Raw genomic sequence first — 19,126 nt, forward strand, 5'->3', positions numbered from 1 at the left:
ATGTGATCTTCTCCAAACTCTTATTTATCATAACCTATCATAGCTGTTAGGAACACTCCATTGACCTGGTTCTTGCCACGTTAAGTACCGTAGAAATACAGAACAAAAAAAACCAGTTGCCTGTATTTCTGACTTCTGGAATCTTTAGCAGTGACTCTGTAGCTGTCCTTACCTGGCACTGGGTGCTTGGAGCACTTGGCCAGGACAGTTTCCCCATTGCTCTCCTCTTTTCACTCTGAGCCAAAATACTTCTGTGTCATGATCTGCAGCTTTTGTTATTTTATAAATGCCCTTCATAGTTTCCACATACCATCTGTACCATCTAACTACTAACGATGCATCGTTCTGTGCTATAGGCATGGTTTGGTTTGATGCCTCTGAGATTGCCCTTACCTTTTTCCTGCTTCTAGCTTTTTTGCACAGGTCTTAAAATCTCTGTGTTTTCTTTTAATTGTTTCAAAATGCAAATACCTGGAAAGAAGAGAGGGAGAAAACTCTTATCAGATTTTGGGGGTTATAAAAAAATAAATAAAAATTAAGCAGTTTGAAAAAGTCCTGGTGCTTGCTTCAGATTCTCTCTGATATAAATTGGGTAGCCGCATACTCCCTAGGGGCTGCTACTTTAATTCCAGCAGGAAATGCGATTTGATGACTTGTATGAAGACAGGAAGATCAGAGCTTCAGCTAACGGCAGCAGCCGCAGCAGGAGCCTTCTGCAGCTGTTTTTAAGTAAGAAGTGATGGTGTGACATGGATGTGTACACTCAACTAAAATATTCTAGAAAAGCTCCCGCTGTTCAGCATTTCTTTGGGTGAAGCTCATTCTTCACTGCTCTGTTATTGCACTTTTGCCATTTTTCTAATGTGATGGCATAAAAAGTTTCAACGACTTTATCGTATTTCTCATTGGGATGCATTTTGTATGTTGCTATTGTGCCTCAAAAAACATCTTAGTTGTTTTTGCTTATAACATTTTTTTATTTTTTCAACATGGACAAAGGCCAGAAAACGATAAGGAAGAAAGATAATATCTCTGGATTTTTTTTCTATGCCCCTTGAGATTTTTTTTCTTTTTTTTACACCTCAGGAGGTTGGTCCATCACTGTAGCTGAAAACTCTGTAATTGACTTCTGTGGTAGAACAGACAGCATTTGCTTCCTTAGGAACCTCAATTATTGCTTTTCTTGTTATTTCTTTCCTAATGCATTGGAATTTTTTTTTTCCCAAGTGGATCATCAGTTTTACACCCCACCTTAAGCTCTTTTGGGGTCTGTAAACTAGCCCTGGAGTCTTTGGCTTGTAGTTTGCACCTGGTTTATTCTAATGCGGATAATAAGATGATATTCCTTAACTCCTCTTCCCTTCCCTACAATTGTCTTAATTATTTCTTTCATATCCTTAGTGGTGGCATTCCCAGTATAGCATCTAAAGAGCTATATTTCCTACTTGTTGAATTGCCAATCAAGAGTACTGCCACTATTCTGCATATTTTCCAATGCTTGTTCTGTAATCACTTATTTGAGCTTTCATCAGAAAGAAATAGAAATGATCTGAAATCATCTAACCCATTGAGGCACAATGCCCTTTTCTGAGGACCGTGTTTAATAGCTCTGGGTATTTTGCTTCTTCCTTCTGCTTTGTCACTTTTGCCCTTCCTTGTCCTTTGTTCTGAGTGGATTCTGCCTTTACAGGGTACTTTGGGGGTTACCCCAGTTCTCATGTTTTAATAAAAGGGACCTCAATAAAACACTTAACATGTTGAAATCACCCTCTGCATGTGACTACATGAGCTGTATGCTTCAAGAACTGCTGTATGTTGGTCTGGTCTAGGGGATAAAGTGACAGGTCAACAGGAATAGCCGGCAAACCAGTGCCAGGTTTTCAGGCTCATGGATACTGTGGTAAACTGAGCTGTGGGAATAGCTAAGCCAAGGTACTAAGACAATCTGAATGAATTCAACACTTCAGTCCATGCCATAGGATGTGGGGCAGGCAGCCTGAACTCAGTTACAGCAGACCTGGTGCCCATCACATTTGGAAGGAGCTTTAACAGCCGGCTCTCGCAGTTGTGCCAGTGACCTTGATTATAACAACTGCTCCAATGGCCCAGCCACAAAGCACCTCACTAACTCAGAATCATATTCATGAATGCCAAGCGAATATCAACAAGATCAGCATTATTTACAGTCTGACTTTTAACAGGTGCTGCCTTGCATACATCACAGATATTGGTGGATGGCCTCTGGAATCAACTCAGTATCATCGGCACAGCAGACACCATTAGGGGGCAAGGGAGATGAAGTGGCTACATTGCTCATCTTAAATCTAATTTTAATATTTATTATAATAATAGCCAAGCCGTGCAAGGTGAGCCTTTTAAAGGGTAAAAAGTGAAAATGAGGCAGCTGGCAGGTGTTGGGAAAGGAAGGATGAGATTACAGCAGTAAAATAACACGGTCATTCAGAGATTAATGAGAAGCACAGTGGAATAAAATTACAGAGCTCAAGTATAACTAAAGCTAAGTAAATGTCTTTGATTCTCAGATGGATAAAATGAAACTCTTCTTTAAAGAAGAGTTTGAAGAAAAGTTGGTAGCGTGTTCTGGAAGTGCTGTTCCATAGATGCGATGGAGAATAAGGACTGAAAATGGTGGAAGAAAAAGAGGAAAAGCTGTTATTGTCAGGGCAGATGGATGAGAGACAAACAGATTGGATTGCTGGGGAGAGGGAGTTATGCAAAACATTGACAGGGAGGAATAGGTGGCTAAACTTCAAAGAGCAGTCAGCGAAGGGTCTTGGAGAGACTGCAGTGATGTCATCGTGCCAATGTCAGAGCATGAAATATGAAAGGGACAGCTGTATTTATGAGTTCTTGATGTTGCAAAGCAAGTACTCTGGAGAGGAGGAGGAAAGCAATTATGAAAAAAGAAACTGAGAAGGCAAGTGAAAATATCTTCTGTTTTCAAGGGAGAAGACAAAGGATTATGGAGAGAGGGGAATGAGATGTGGAAATTCTCCTGATATGAAACCTTTGCCCTCACTTCTGAGACTTGTGTTTCAAGACAGTGATGCTCCAAAACACTGGTGCAAGATTTTTGCTCCAGCACGGCTGGTTTTGCACACCACTTGCCAGCACCCAGCCAAGTTCAGAAACCAATCTTTAGTCCAAGGGTTAATATTGGAGAAGTTCTGAAGTTTGGGTTTTTTTGGAGCCTTTTAGCCTCAGTGGGCTCAGTGAACAGCTGGGATGGCTCCTGGCCAGCTGCTAGGCCACTGCAATAATTTGATGTGTCATTTCAGCCTCTGTTCTAAGTCACCTATGCTTTTACTTTTTCTCCCATTTCACCGTCCATCCTTCTTCAGTTTCTTTCTGGCTCAAACAGTGTAGTGGTTTAAACTTCAGAGAAAAGAAGATGAAAGATCTGTTCTGAAACTAATCCCAAAAGGGACTTCTTTAGGACCTATTTATCTGTAAAAACTTGGTTTTATCCAAGGTCTCCAGAAACTTGTAATGTGTGGGGCTGGTGCTAAGTAATGAATTTGCTAAGCTTATTTGCTTCAAGGCAACCCCACACTAGATATTTTGTGTCTCACAAGAGACTTTTTCCTCTGACACTAAGTGTATTTTTCTATGAGCAGCAAGGCACATAAGGGCTTGTTTCATATGGATTTGTGCTATAATACACCATGTGTCCTATTTCCCCATCATCATCAAGACAATAACTCTAGCTTCTTCCCCACAGTGCTCATCATCACTGTAATACCCTAAGGTCCTCTCTACAGCCCCTGAACAATCAGAAGTGCTTATGCCACAGCAATACTGTTGTCTTTCCTCGTGGCTATGAATTGGGAGCATGCTTTCTGTTGATGGGCACTAGGAATGAACAATGCAGCATTAAGCTGGCTTCACTTGTTCTTCAAGGATCCAGGAATGAATAGTAAGTAATGATCCTCTTCCAGTCTGAATGCTGAGCACGGTAAGCCCCATTCCTATTTGCTCTTTCAGAATATGGGAGATGTATTTGGGTCTTTTGTAAGTTAATCAGCTGCAACTCCCAAGGGTTGATCTGCTTCTCTTCAGAAGGAGAGTCACTGTCAAATAACAGCAGTAGAAAAGAAAGAAGCATGTGGATTAAAATTGACAAGCACATATCAAAGCCTGTTTAGATGCAGGTGAAGGTAATTGATGGATGAAATGAAACAAAATGCCATCACAGAGAAACCAAAGCCCTTGCTGTTCAATCACAAGGTGGAAGTTGGGCTCTAGATACATTCCTTTATTCATCCAGAAGACTGTGTTCATTCCTCCTGAGGTAGAGACTGCTATGGCTTGATCTTCATTTCATCATGTCCAGAGTGGCTTCTTGTTGGGCATACACTGTGTGGTTGGTTGTCAAGGTCACACAGAATAGGACACTGAACTATTAAGAGTCAAAGTGGGCACATGAAGCAGCGTGTGGCAAGAGCAGGGAGTGCAGCAGCCATTCTCACACTTCATTTGTCTGTGTGACCATCATCGCCCCTCCCTGCACTTCTTTTCCAGGTCAGATCAGTAACCCAGCATGCACTAACTGAAGTCTCCCTTAGCAGAACCCTTCAAAGCAATACTCAGCTGTCTGCATCTTGCCAGGCCTTTCACCCCTCACCAGTGTCACCCAAATCCCCCCCATTGGGAATGGCAGAGGTGGCTTCCCCTAAGGTGCTTATTCTCTCCTGAGCACTCAGATCTTTCTCTCTCCTTTTTTATTGTATCAAACAACCTGTAACTCTTTCTTGGGTTAGTTAATAATTAGTTCTAACATTGGTTCTTTTTGTTTTCCTTTTTGATCCTTCAAGAGATTACCTTTTGTTATTCAAAGCTGAAGGTACTTGACACAGAAGCAATGCAGAAGCCCCTGGGCTTCAAACGCTGTCCTGGCTGTGGGATCGTTATGCCTATAAGCGATTCCCATCCTCAGTGTGATAAGCCTCCGGGAAGAAATTGGCAGAGAAGAATGCAGCACTCTGAATTCCTGAGGGGTGCTGGGAGGCATCCATCCATGTGGGGACTGGAGGAGATTCACCTACTGATCAGGGAGCAGCATTTCATGCCACCAAGAGACCCTCCTGCCTTTGTCTGACTGACTTTCTTTATAAGGCTGACAAAAATCAAATCTGGCCTCCTATCTGTCTGTTGGGGGGAAAGGTACCTTCCTTTGTTAAGTTGCACTCAGAAATGTCCAAGTCAGACGGTTTTGTTTCCAGGCCCAGGAATTGCTTCTTGAGCTCTAAAGCTGACCCTAGGAACTGGTGTGTCTTGGATTTACTGCTCTGAGGAGAACCTAGGTTCTTTGCTTTTCTGTTGCATCCAAAAAGTGACATAAATCTGTCATAGAATCATAGAATCAGCCGGGTTGGAAAGGACCTCTGAGATCATCAAGTCCAACCCTTGATCCAACACCACCGTGGTTACTAGACCATGGCACTAAGTGCCACATCCAGTCGATGTCATCAAGTCTGATGATGTGCCTGTAAATTCTCCAGTTTGGCATCAGTGCTGCTTAATCTTCTCTTGGTGATCTTATGCTTCACCAGAGGACCAGCTGTGCCCTGCAGCTCAGTGCATTCTTCCTGCAGCTGGCTGTCCTACCCTGCACCGGTACCACCCACTTCAGTATTGATCATCATGATATCTCATCACCATTATCTTCCCATCCTTTAGTACCAGTATATCTCCAGTGCCTTCAGTGCACAACCCAGTGTTGGCTCTGAGACTCAGGACCTCTCTTCTGCCTCCTGCCAATCTGCCTTTGCCACTGGTCTCTGTTACTCATTTTCTGATATTGAACATGACAGAATATTCTGCACTTCAGGATCTCAGGGGGTTCTTGCCTCTTGATCTGAACATACTCTCAGGGAAAAATTCATGTTCCCAGCCTAGCTGCAGTGATAGGTCTCCTTGGATGGGGAAGTGTTGGGCTCCAGCTCTCCTCAGCTCTCTGACCCTATTCACTAGCGTGCCAGGGAATTCATTGCTTAATGAAAGCCATTTTCCCTGACCCTTCCCCAGACAAGATCAATGTCATCACATGGCAAGATATGACCTACACTTAGATATCTCCCTTTTATCTTCTTGCAGAATCACATGCCAGCTTGACAGCAAAATTTCTTAAATGTGATGGTAGGCATTTTCAGTTTTATTATTAATTTATCATAGGTGATAGGGTGAGATAACTTCTTTCCCTGGTCCTTTCTACCTCAGACATAATATGTGATGGGATCAGCACTGGTACCATTTGCTGTGCCTCCGTTTCTGGGTAAAGCTTTAGTAACTGATACTGCCTCTCTCTTGGGCTCCCTTGGCTCAACAGATTGATTCCTCAAGGCAGGAAAAGAGTGGCTGACCCTTTTGGGAACAGGCAGCTTGTCCCTTCTGTGACTGATGGACTGCTCAGTGCAACCCCCAGTAACGAAGCAGAAGCCTCTTACTGCTTGAGGGACACTCAGGTCTTCTTCCTGTTCAGACAGGCAGGATATCTGACAGACCGTCTTACCAGGAGTTTTCTGGAGGTTCCTATATGTCTCCAGATGCTCAGGATTTTAGAATTTCAGCCATAACTTAATGAACTGAGGTCTCTATTTTTAAGCAAGAACAGAAAAAGTAGCTGCAATATCATCTGCTTTCCTCTGTGCTGGAGCTGTGGTGCAAGTTTCAGTGAGATGGAAGGTAGGAAAATGCATGTTAGTGGCTGATTATAGAGATGGTTTCCTCTTGGAGTTTAAACCTACCCTTGCTGAGCTCATGGGCTGTACATCACACTGAATGCAACTGCTTTGTTATTGCACCCTTTACCTAAAGGTTTCAAAGTAAAATCTTAAAGGTAAAATTGAATAAACCAAAGTACAGAGTATCTGTGGGGGCAGCACCTTTGGCGCAAACCCTGAGTCAAAACCAACAATGCCCATAGAAAATAGCACAATCGCTGTCTAATTTAGTGTATTTATGTAGATGTAAATAAGGGAAAAGACAATTTTTAAAACTGTCTCAATTTATCTCTGATTTGTATTCATTCAAGGTGAACAATCCTTTCTGTTCATCTATGGCTGTATTAATTCATATTTTCACAACTATACATAACAATACTGTTTGCTCAACATAGTGATGTTTCAGGATCTTTCAGCAGAATGATTTTTCCCCCTTTTTAATCCAGTTATCCAACTCATTGATTTGTCATTACCAGTTTTCACTCAAATTGCAGCATCAGTAGTGGGGGAGGGAGTTCCTGCTTCTCTGTCCATACCACTGCCCTAAACCCCCTGCACGCATTGAGAGCACAAGTCATCCCTTCATGGAGATTGTGCAGAGACTCACTGAGTTTGAAGGAAGGGTTGAGCCAGCATTGTAAGACAAATAAGCAGTCATTATGTTTTAAGTTTTATTTTAATCCCATTAATATTCTCTGAATCTCTCTGGGCAGTGTGTGCACTCTCCTGTTTATCCCCTTTGACCCCAGGACTTTCTCTTCCTTTAGTACCATATGCCTTCAGCTGTTGTTTGGGATATTTCTGGCTGCTCTGGTTTCATAGCTGCTCACATTCCTATTTCTTCCTTCCCATAATCAAAGGAAAAAAACACACAAGCAGCCCTTGCTCCTACCTACAAATCAAATGCAGGCCCCTGCACCCAGCATGCATCTAGTTAACCATATGTGTCTTCCTCATCTTCCAGGAACTGCATAATCCACCAGGCTTGGCAAATCCAAACCCTCTTTTCTCCAATGCTTTACGTCTTCACACCAATTGCTTTCTTTCCCTGGCTTACTTGGCCAGAGAGGCTGCCGGTCTCTTGGGATGGGGAGATGGATGCTGGGCATCTGCTCACTTCTTCCTGCTATTGTGGTGGGGAGTGTGAGGGGGAACAACAGCGAGGCAGATAAGGGCAGTGAGGAGCAGTTGGGCATAGGTAAAAGAAGGGCCATCAGTGCCTTCAGGCTATGTTTCCTTCACCCAAAATTAATTTCACCTTCTCATACAGAAGGAGAAGCAACAACATGCCTCTTTGTTGCCTCCCTGTACTTTGAGGTGTTAGAGGCAGGACCACAACACGGAACGCTTGTGGCCACTCCTGCTGATCCCAGGGATGGTGATGAAAACAGAGCAGCCCTGCCTCACAGAAGGGTGCTTGGAGCCTCCTACAAGCACAAATATGACAGGACAGTTCAAAGTAACAGGTATGTGTGATTTCTCCTGCCAGTGCTGCCTTTCTCTCACACAGCCCAATTAACAGGGGTCACAGAGCACTGATTAGTTGCCTTGGCGTTTTGTGAACATAAAGCAGTGAAAAATCCAGGGTAAATGGGGGAAAGGAGATCAAATAGACACTTATCTCAGCTCTCCTGCCTGTCGCTGGCATTTGCCAGCCCAAGGAAAAGCCTTTCCAAAAGAGACCAAGGCGGGACGGCGCTGTATCTGTGCCGGTATCTCTGCTGCTCTTCTGCCTTTTCTCAGCAAAATAACAAACAAGTCACCCCCAGCAGCTGTGTCATTCATAGGGTTGTTGCTAGATAAGAGCCAAACCACTGGAGATGTGTGGACCAAAGGCAGCTGGGGAAGATCAGAGTGTGCCCTTTTGCCACGCTGGTGTCTGAGATGAGTTCGGTTCCTACGGCTGGCGTCTCCCCCAGGAGGGGTGGACTTGCTGCCTCCTGTCCTTTGTGTGAGGGAAAAGGGGTGAAAGGCAGCACATATCAGCTGAGGGGAGATAAAAGGACATCTCCATCTAGTTCAAGAGTTGCTGAGTGTGGCCTAGTAATGCTAAGGAGCCCAAACTGGAAAATTCCTTGGTTGTTCAGTTTTGTGGCTGTGGCTGGGGTGAGAAGTCTGGACAAGCAGACCTGGAACCTTCCTGAAAGGTGGGCAGCTGCAGTGACCTTGTGCCTTCCTCTTCTTCCTTCGTGCTCCCCTTTTTTTGGGGTTGCAAAGCAATGCTCCTCCTTCAGCTGTCATACCCAGGTTAAGTGGCTGCACTTGCTTCTGTCAAGCCAGCACATGCTCCTGTGGTGTGATCCCTTATTAGACTAGACAGCCCACATCAGCTCTCCATTCTCTCTGCCTCCCCAGAGACACTGCCTCGCTCCATAGCTGTTCCTATTCTGCTTCTCTGTGGGATACAGCATATCTGCCAGCTCCCCTTCCAGCTTCCCCAGTTTTTATTGTATGGGAGATCGCTCAAGGTAAGATGGAGGAAGACAAGGAGTAGGAATGTTCTTAGCTGCTGACAGCCATGGGTTTTCTTAGCTGATTTTTTTCTCTCTCCTAAGCACAAGCATTGTAGGAGTTCAGCTGGGAAGGCAGTGGATTCCACAGCATCCAACCATGTAAATTAGATTTCCTTAGCAAGGTTGAGCAGCCCTTCTGCTGGAGAACCTCCTGTCCTAACTTTGTGTTATCGTATTGGAGGAAACATCCAGAACCCTGTTGTCTTCTCTAAGCATCTCTTCAGCATATTCTAGGGGGTGTTCTGGACTCAGTGCCACTTTTGAGTTCTGGAAGCAAGTTACGGGGTGAACAAGAGAGAGGCAGGGAACAGGAATTGCTAGGGTACTGAAATTACTCTGCTGTCCTTTACTTTTGTGGAAGACTTCGGGTGTCTCTGTCATGGATGTGGAAACCTCCAACCACTCATGTTTCAGACTGCCAAATGCAGGAGTTAGACCAGACTATTTTAGGGAAGAGCTGCCTCTCCTAAACATTAGCTAACCAGCTAATATTTTGTCCTTATGTTTTGAAATAAAACCACGGTTCTAATGTAGAAAGACTGTCTTTCCATGTTCAGCAATGGTGAAGACAAATGTCCTTGTGTGCAGAGCTCGGTGCAGTCGACCTGCTCAATTCTTCAGGTGTCTTTCTCTTCCCCTTCACTGCCAGTGACAGGTAAGCCACAGAATTACTGAGGTTTCAGCAAGGTCAAAAAACTAGTTCAAGTTTGCAGTGGAGGACAAAAGGCAGGCCTGTACATGCCTTGTGATGGCCATGTACTCCAGCAATCTCTGCTGTCTTTACGACTCTGGGAGAAGAAACTTTACTCTGGAGCTTTAATCAATGTAATTTGAATTTTCAGGTTTTCTCCAGTCATGTTTCAAAAAAGGCACTGAAAGGCAGGATGTGCCCAGGTGTTTGTTTCCTCCATCACAGGGGCTCTGCCAGGGTTCGACCTTGCTGAGGTCTGTCACAAGTGCGGTGCCCCCAGGAGTTACTGCTTCCCTCTAGGCTGTTCCTGGGAATTTTTGAAGTCTGTCCCCATCAGTGGTACAACTAGTGGCACTGCTAGTTGAATTGGAAACGACATGTGGCTGTTAAAGCTTAAGGTCATGATTCCTGGATCTCCAACTTCTCCGTCATTTTGTGCAGAGACCCTTCAGGGTGCTTGTTGCCCTTGAGCCTCTGCCAGTTTGGCCACCCCGATGACAAGTTTGCCCGTGGTCTGAGGAGGACATGCTTTCTGCTGGTTTGCATGCCTTCTGAGCAGGCTGCACACAGAGGGCTTGGAAGGATACCTTCCCAACCCTTGTCCTCCCCGAGAAGGATGGGGTAGCATCTTCTTCTCCCTGCATCATACTTAACTTAGTTTCTCAGTAGGGTAAACTGTTTGAAGGTGAAGTACCAGCTGGTCCATAAAGCTTCCTCCCCCACCTCAGATAAGAAAGCTCATTAATACAGTAAAAAAAAAGTCTCCATTGTTACATGAGAGCTCAAGGTCAGGCTGGTAGTAGTAACTCATATTGCCTCTAAGGTCAGCCTAAGCTTTCTCTTTCTGACAAGCCACGATAGATTGATCATGAGGGTCCTTACATTATTTTTTTTCTTCTGAAATAGGCTTTGCTTCTCCTGACCCTGTTAATGATGTTTGACTGAGGTCATCCCAGCAAACCCTGAATCCTTCCCATTACCTTCCAGAGGGCTTGCCTTTGTGCCAAGGCATTGTATGCTTGTTAAGAATTAAGCCTTCCTGATCTCTGCTCTAGCAAAGGAGCTGTCTTCATTGGAGAGGCGAGAAATATCTTGAATGCCATCTGTCAGTTAATGCTCTCATTAACACCTGAGTGACTCTCAGCACCAAGCTGATGTCTTTTTGCCAATTCAGAACTTAAAAGGTGCCAGCCCATAAGGTGAAATATCTTCAGTCCATAAAATTAACTGCATGATAAAATGTCTGTTCTGATAAGACCTTGATTTTTTGAGGTTCTTTCTTTTAACTAGAGAGATCACAGAGGCAAAGCCAGTTCTCTTGTGTGCTGTGAATTAGATGCCGAAGAAGACTTTCTTCGTCTAGTACTAAGAACTCTGAAAAGCAACGCTTGTGCTGGGTGGCTGAGGGCATCTGAGTCTTTTTTAGCTTTTAAAGCGTTTACCAGACATAAGTATCACCTCTATTATTTTTCTTTCTGGCTAACTGTCTAATAGGAACCGCAAGAGTAATTATTTTCCTGTTTAAATGGTCCTTGAGAGAATGGCTGAGCTCTCCCCATCTTGTTTTCCATGTTCCTCCCACATACAGCTCTTGGGTAGGAGGTGGAAGAGGTCTATTGTTGTTCCTGCTCTCCGTCATCCCCTGGTTTTGTCAGGGATCTTGGTTTTAATCTGAAGAACAATATACTGTCTGGGATTAGATGCAGGTCAGGCTTGCCATTTTCCCAGCAGTTTTAGCTCAAGAGTGTTCCAGTATTTACTCTTCCGTTGCATTTTGTAAATTGAATGAAACAAGAGACCTAAAACACTGTCAACATGATAGATATTCTAGCTAGTGGTCCAGGCAATTATTTGGCATCTGAACTTTCAGAAGGCTTATTTTTGTGTGCCAGCAGTAGCTGAGCATCACTAGGAGATTTTTGTCTCCAGTATTTCCAACTCCTTACCCTAATGTTTCTCTTAATCCAATATTTACTCACACAGGATTGGGGGTTTTGGGAGGGAGTAGGGAGTTGGGTTTAGGGTGTTTTTTAGGGATGTGTATAGGGGAAGGGCTTGTAACAAAATTGGCAGCAATAGACCAGATAGGGCAGTGTGCTGGAGCAGTAATTCCATGCTCAGGCTATGGCATCCTGCCTGCGGGAAGTGCAGATTGACACGGGGACTCTCTTACTGAATCAGTGTTTGGTTTTGCTTTTGTTTGTTTGGCTTGATTTTGTTTACAGTTTTCCAGCCAAGACTTGATTTACTTTGGAGTCTTTAAAACTAAAAGCACAAGTGGCTCTGCTTCCTTTGGGCATGAGGATAAAAAAAAATAATCGTGTGTGTGTACACATAATTCCAGCCCCGAGGGTGCTGGGTTTGCTCAGAAGGAATTTCATGTTGGGTTTGCCCTACAGGGTGCCTGGGGGGCTGGGGTCTCTGGATGCAGCTGTTCCCTCCCAAGCCTGCACACCGGAAGCTCCGACCAAATTTTTCCATACATCCCATCAACTCTGTGAAATTTTCACCCTCTCTTCCAGAGGTCTCCAAAGGAACCCCTCCGGGAAGCCGGGCATGCTGGCCAAGCTTGTTTTTGTGACAGCAGAGCATGACCCCACGCGTTAAAAGCCCAGGCGGTGGGAAGGGTGCCTCTCCTGCGAGCAGGGGAAAGCCACTGGGATTGCCAGGCGGGGGGAGGAGTCCTCAGCTCCCCTCTCCTGGAGCTCAGAGAAACCTCCCTCTTTTGGGAGGCAGCCGGGCAGCAGATGGCCGGGCTGCAGCGCTGAGCTGTCAGGGGGTGGTGTATCATTTCTCTGGCTGTTCTGGACGCTGAGACCCATGTTGGAGAGCAGCCCCTCCTTCAACTTGCTCCATCTTCTTTATGCCCTGATTTTTTTGCAGCTGCTACTAAAGATCACAAGCAACTTGAGCTGCAGCCTTGTTGGTGCTCTTGTGGATTGTCTGACTCTGTTCCTCCCCTTTGACATGGATGTGCTAGGTTGTGTCCTTCCCTGTGCTCCAGATTTCCTTTTGTATATGCACAGGTCTGCAACATGCGATTAAAACTTTCAACCACAGTTGCAATTCAGCTTTGACCTCCTTTCTAATCTTTGCAAAAAAAGATGGGGATCTCTAGCAACAACCCTTTGGTTTCAGAACGCAGCCAGGGATGAGACTAAGAATTGCATTGGACTCAGGAAAAATCATCTGCATCTGTGTGGGATGTATCACACAGATATGCAGGTACTATTCCAGCACTGCCCCACTACAGCTATCCAAATTGCTTTGCACATTGAGGGGCAACTGCAAAGGAAGAGATGTTTTGACAAGTGAGGGAAATTTTGTCACAGTTTTCTGGAATACTAATGGTACTAGTGAAGTTGGGATGGAAGAAAGGGGTTGGAAGGATGAAGTTTTACAGTTGCAGAGTACTCTGAGGTATCTTTTCTAATCTCAGTTGATTTCTGTAATACTTTTCCTTGGTTTAATGAGCTGTATGGAAGATGGTTATGCTGTACGTGAGGAAGTGGTTGACATGTGGTGACAGTCATGCCTGTGGTTTCACACTTTTTTGTAAATTGTTTCTAGAACTCTCAGTTTACTTTCAGAAGAGAGTTGGTTTTCCTTTGGATATGTGCCCCGAGACAGAATGTGTCCATGTCCCAGTTCAGCCTCCTTGGGAATGCTTCAATTTGTAGAGAAAGGACATTGCTAACCTAACAGTGCCTCCATTAGTTGAGTGTTTTTAAAAGTCTCAGTAATGCTGAGAACCTCTGGAGAAGAGAAACATCTGTCTCAGTTATCTCCCTCCTGCCTTTTTCCCCACCTACAAAAGGGTTTTCAGAGGTTCTCAGTTGCAGCAGAAACTCTGTAGGACTTGGCATACCTGCAAGTGTATTACTGTCCTATTAGTGAGCTTGCAAAAAAAAGGTATTTAACAGACTGTATCCAGGTCATTCCATTCCTGGACCCTGTCTCTCTGGTTCTTGGTTTTGAATTTTAATTCCGAACAGTTAGCACTGAGCATTTCTGCTCAGAAAACGCAAGGGCAGGGTTGTCACAGATTGCTCTGCTTCCTGCAGATTTTCTTCTCCAAATCCCTTTTCAAAGGGAAATGTAATAGAGACAGGGTGAATGAAACCAACTGAAGGTGTGGCAGACAGGCTGAAGACGAGCACCCTACATTTGTCTGGAGAAAAGAGGTCGATTCCCATTAAGAGGGAAAATATAAATTGGGCAAGATTAAAAGTGATTGGGAATGCCTCGAGACATCTGTTTCCCATCTCTGGTTCTCATTTCTATCCTTATTCAAAGCGACAAATGCACAGTAGCTGTCTTTGAAAATTGATGGGGGTAGGAACTCAAAAGTACTCTTAAGAACAGAGCTTGTAATGCATTGAACGCTGGGTGGATGGTGGAAATTTCTGGTGTTAGCCACTTATGTGAAAGTCAAACTCAAACCAAATTGGTTAAGTCAACAGAGCCAGTCCCCAGGGGGAAAGAGAGCTACATAGGCAAAGATTTCAGATGATCTTCTGGAATTGAGGGGCTTCCTGGATTGGTTTTCTTTGAGAGCAGCCAAAATGATAGAACAAGATGAGTGAACTCATGCAAGCAGCAAAAGTATCTGTCTGATCCCGTTTTTTCCATGCCTTTCCCCCTTTTTTCTAGGTAGAAAAAAAATTTAGACAGAAAGAAATAGGAGCAGATAAAACCCTGTTACTTTTGTGGCTTCTTCCTGGCCAATCCTTGTCACTCACTAGTCATTCAGGATCCTAGGGAAACTGTTTTTTCAGGCAATTTTATTGGAAATAACCAGAACCTCTATATCAGACTTGATGAAATTATCTTCTGCCTTGAGCTCTGAGAGAGTGGAAGAACTGAACTTGGGGGGCTGAAACTCAAACGTTCTCTGGGAGCTTACAGTCATTTCCCTTCTGCAACAGACTAAGCATCCAAATACAGTTGTTGCTTTCCTGCTTCCAGGAAAAGATATTCTCATCACTCTATTCTGAAAGGTAGTCAAAACTGTCTTTTTTTTTTTTTAATCTAATGGCTTTGGTAAATATCTAACATTCAAGATGTGTGATCAAATAGCACTCTTAAAAAAGTCTATAAAGGGAATCTATTATTGCACTCTCTGCCAAGTTGAAGTCCTTGCTGGAAGTTGGGTCTTGAGTTAAATGAGGAAGACACTGGGGATGCACAGCTGCTCCAGGTAGGTGTATGCTGCATTGAATATTTCACTTGAAAAAAGGATATTTGCTGTCATTTTTACCCTAAAATTACTACTTGAGGCAGCACATACATCATTTTATAAAATGTCAGCTGTCAGTTCTCCCTTTTTGACTGAACTTTGTCAGCATAGGGGGCTGTTTCAAGTTGCATTTGTGTGACTGCTGATATTAGTGGGAGTGAAACAAAGATGCTTGGAAATACTGATGTTTTACTTGTGTCATGCAGAAAAGAGCAGACTCCAGGTTGCAGAAGGCACTAGATCCACGTACATTAAGTCTGTTGTTAAATACAGCCAGAGGGCTGGTGACAGTCATGGGGTGAGAGGACGTATCCCTGGGAGGTCAGCTTGCATTTGACGTCAGAAGGAAGCAGGCTGGTGAGGAGTGATCTGCAGGGTGGTAGCACCAACTTCTCTCTACTCAAGGAGGAAGGGAAACACTGCCAGGTGGACATGGCTTGAAGCATCTGTTCCTTCGTTCTTGTAGTCACTGTCCAGACATACTCCTTGCAAAGAAGTCCAGTCTTTACCAAATGTGTGAAGACCTCTGTCTAATAGCTAACTTCTTGTTGACTTTTAACCATCTTTCTTCGGTTGGATCACACTCCTCTATCTCTTTGTTTAAAAATAATAGCTTTTGTGGAAGTTAGCGATTTCTCAGGGAAATGCAATTCTGTGGCGCTGGCGTGGTTCCATTAATCATATAGAGTAATCTGCTTGTGCCAAAAACCTATCAAGTTGAGCTGCCTTTTTGAGAGCTGGTGGGAATGTGTACCCAGTGGTGTTCTTGCTGGCATATGGACTTCCCGTGTGTGCAAGAATGGATGGGGCATGGGGGGGTCCCCCTTTGCTGTGCTCAGGGTACACAACTTGAGCAGGCTGAGCGAGCCTGGCAAGTCTCAGGACTCAAAGTGACACGGACAGATCTTCAGAAAGTTTTATATTTGGGGACACATGGCCTCACCAGCCCTTTTTCATTCCCTGCCCTGAAATTTTCAGCATTCAGACTAAAGGCTTACATCTCATTAAAATATGGACAGAAGTTCCTTTAGCCTGAAGCTCCATCAACAGTCAGATGGGGACATTTACCCTCAATGACAGACAAGGGTAAGAAATGTCTGCTTCCTTGAGTTATATGATGAACTGCTGGGAATGAAAGTGGGACTTATGTGGCCCAGCTAGAAGACGAGAAAGATCGGTTTAGTAGCAATGTTTATGAAGAGCTTGGATGTTCAGTTTGATCATCTGGGAGACTACAGAGGACAGAGCCCTCTGGGCAGAGAGAGCCCTGTTTGGGAGGTACACTCATGCTGGGGATGAGCCTCGTTGTGTGTCAGGGTCCAAGCCATATGTGTTAACTGGGCTGTGCTGATGTCCTCCCAGAGGCACTGATGGAGGGAGGGACAGGCAGAAAGTGGCAGCACCTTTGGGGATGGAGGGAGAGACAAGTAGGGGCCACAACAGGAGTATGGGAAGCATAAATCAGCAAAGTGGGGAGGAGGTGATGAGCTATGGAAAGTTTCAGGGCACTGAACCAGGGCGTGGAAAACTACTTTTAGAGGCAGAGGGGGTGGAGCAGGGCTTGGCAATGACAGATGTGAGGGGCAAATAAAAAGCTGAAGAAGAAAGTTTAGGCATCAAATGGGGAGAGGTGGAAGGAGATCAGACCAATAACCTTTGGTGCATCCTATTTTAGCAAAGGGTGGATGTTGGTGCTAGCACAAGGCACTGCCCATTGGGATAGAAAGGGGATGAGGCCGAGTTGCCATAATGTTTAGCTCGTTCTTTCAGCTTAAAAGGAAATAACAGTAATGCAGAGCCCTGTAAGCTGTCTGTGTATAATGTGAAATCCCATGGTGTTGCAGTGAGGTTGCTGTGTTTTGGGAATATGGGTTACAGAGCTGCACCCAGCCATAGCTGTCATGAGGCACCATTTTCCTTCAGGTGCTGTCTCTGTGTTATGTTCTAGTTGCTTGGTGCACCAGGTGTTTCTGGCATGGCACACTACAGTAAGTGTGTGGGACTTTTTTCCCTTCATTAGATCCCAGACGTTTCACAGCTACCTGGAGGACATCATCAACTACCGCTGGGAGCTGGAGGAGGGGAAACCCAACCCCTTGCGGGAGTCCACCTTCCAGGAGCTGCCCCTGCGCACCCGGGTGGAGATCCTGCACCGCCTCTGCGACTACCGCCTCGATGCAGACGATGTCTTTGACCTCCTCAAGGTGCTTTGGGCAGCAGGGATGGGGGAAACAGTGTGGCTGTAGGAGCTGGGCCAGATCCATGAATTTTACTGGGAAGAGAGGAGTAGATGCTTTTCAATGTATTTTAAACCAGGTAACCGGTGGTGACACAGTGGGTTGGCAGTTCTCCATCTCCTCCTCTGCCTTGCAGAGGACCCAAGGCCAGTGCCCAAGGCTTGGGCCCTTGTCCTCTGCGGATGTATTCATAACATGGGAGTCACCAAGCAAATTGGCTTCATTGGCTACTCTTCCTGAGAAGAGTGAATTTGGAGATGCTCCAATGGCAGGGCTGTGAGAGCCGAGACTGCCTTGCTGAGGGATGGTGTGAGATGAAAGGATGGGGCTGAAGTATACTGGGGGAGCTGGGGGGAGGGTAGAGGCAGGGAGGGGGGGAGGGAGCTTCTCAGGGCTGTGCGTGACTGTCGCCAGCACTAATTAGACCTTCCCTGTCAGGAGCACCAGAGATGAAATGTTAAAACGAGAGAGGCCATTCAAATTAGAGATGCCAATCTAAATCCCTCCCTGGACAGAGAGCGAACAGTCGCCTTCCCCCTGGAGTAACATTTTCCCAGCTCGGCCGGGAGGAGCAGCTGTACTGCTGCTGTGGCGTGGTGGGAGGGAAGGAGGGAGGGAGGGAGGGAGGTGTTTGCGGAGGGGTGTCATCATGTTTTGTGTGACAATGTGGCCGCTTTTCAACTTGTCACCGTCTGGCGGGGGGCTCCCGGTGGGCGCAGGGCCTGGACGCCGACAGCCTCCGCGTGGAGCCGCTGGGCGAGGACAGCAGCGGGGCCCTGTACTGGTACTTCTATGGCACACGGATGTACAAGGAGGACCCGGTGCAGGGGAAAACCAATGGAGAGCTGGCTCCAGACAGGTAACAACCCACACACATCCCCCCCTGCCATGTCTGGGTGCAGGGGGCGAGGGGGGCACAGCCAGCCCAGCTGGAGGGGGCTCCGCCTGACTGCTGTTGTGCCGGGGTGGGGGGGCCTGGGAGAGGCCGGGGCAGTGCGGGGCGAGACTGGAGTTGCCAAGCAGACAGCGGAGCTGCCCTGCGCCGCGCATTGTGTCAGAGCCAGCCTGCAGCCTTTGTGGCACCAGGAGAGCCTGCTGTGGGAACGATGCTGCCTGCCCCACTGCATTCCTGCCTGTCTGCCCCGCACCGTACCGTGCCGTGCCGGCGGCTCCCAGAGCAGGCTCCCAGCCAGTGGGAATCCCTCCTCTCCCCTCCCCATCCTGTTGCTGCTCTGATTTAATCCCTCCTTTGGTTGGGTTCCTAGCAGCTGTTCCGATTTCTGTGCCCTTCTCCCATCCTGCCAGCCTCAGTTCCCTTGCTCAGCAGGTATTTCATGGTGGTTTTGCCATTTTTCAGGGGATGTGGGGGGCAGACAAACACCCCAAATGTTCCTGGGAAAACAGGCAAGAGACGAGGGCGACCTCCAAAGCGGAAAAAACTACTGGAGGAAAATTTGCTGAGGTATGGAAGGGTTCTTCCTGCAACAGACTTAAAATACATATGTTCCCAGAGGAAAGTATAATGTAGTCCTGGGGTTCCCCCAATAAGTATGTATATACCATGCAGCCATAATTTCAATGCGTCTCTGAAGCAAAGCAAGCTCAGACTTGGTGGATGCTTTGATCACTCTCCAAAGCAAATTCTGACTGAGCTGGAAGTTCAATGAAACAGTGGGCATCACTCTTCCAACCATCTCACTTCA

The 19,126-nt window shown here is 45.8% G+C and overlaps 1 protein-coding gene across 2 annotated transcripts in view; it reads left to right on the forward strand.

The window, feature by feature from the left end:
* LOC113966265 (cat eye syndrome critical region protein 2) overlaps positions 1-19,126 on the forward strand; it is a 101,811-nt gene that overhangs the window by 52,852 nt on the left and 29,833 nt on the right. Inside the window, exons 3-5 of one of the 2 annotated variants that reach the window (XM_027680750.1) lie at positions 17,207-17,390; positions 18,143-18,282; positions 18,781-18,885. In XM_027680750.1, the coding sequence (XP_027536551.1) occupies positions 17,207-17,390; positions 18,143-18,282; positions 18,781-18,885 (429 nt within the window). Of the gene's footprint in view, positions 1-17,206; positions 17,391-18,142; positions 18,283-18,780; positions 18,886-19,126 lie in introns of those variants that run through there. The other variant, XM_027680752.1, reaches the window with a different exon arrangement.

The sequence above is a fragment of the Neopelma chrysocephalum genome, unplaced genomic scaffold, assembly GCF_003984885.1.
Source record: "Neopelma chrysocephalum unplaced genomic scaffold, ASM398488v2 Primary Assembly neopelma1_59, whole genome shotgun sequence".
NCBI lineage: Eukaryota > Metazoa > Chordata > Aves > Passeriformes > Pipridae > Neopelma > Neopelma chrysocephalum.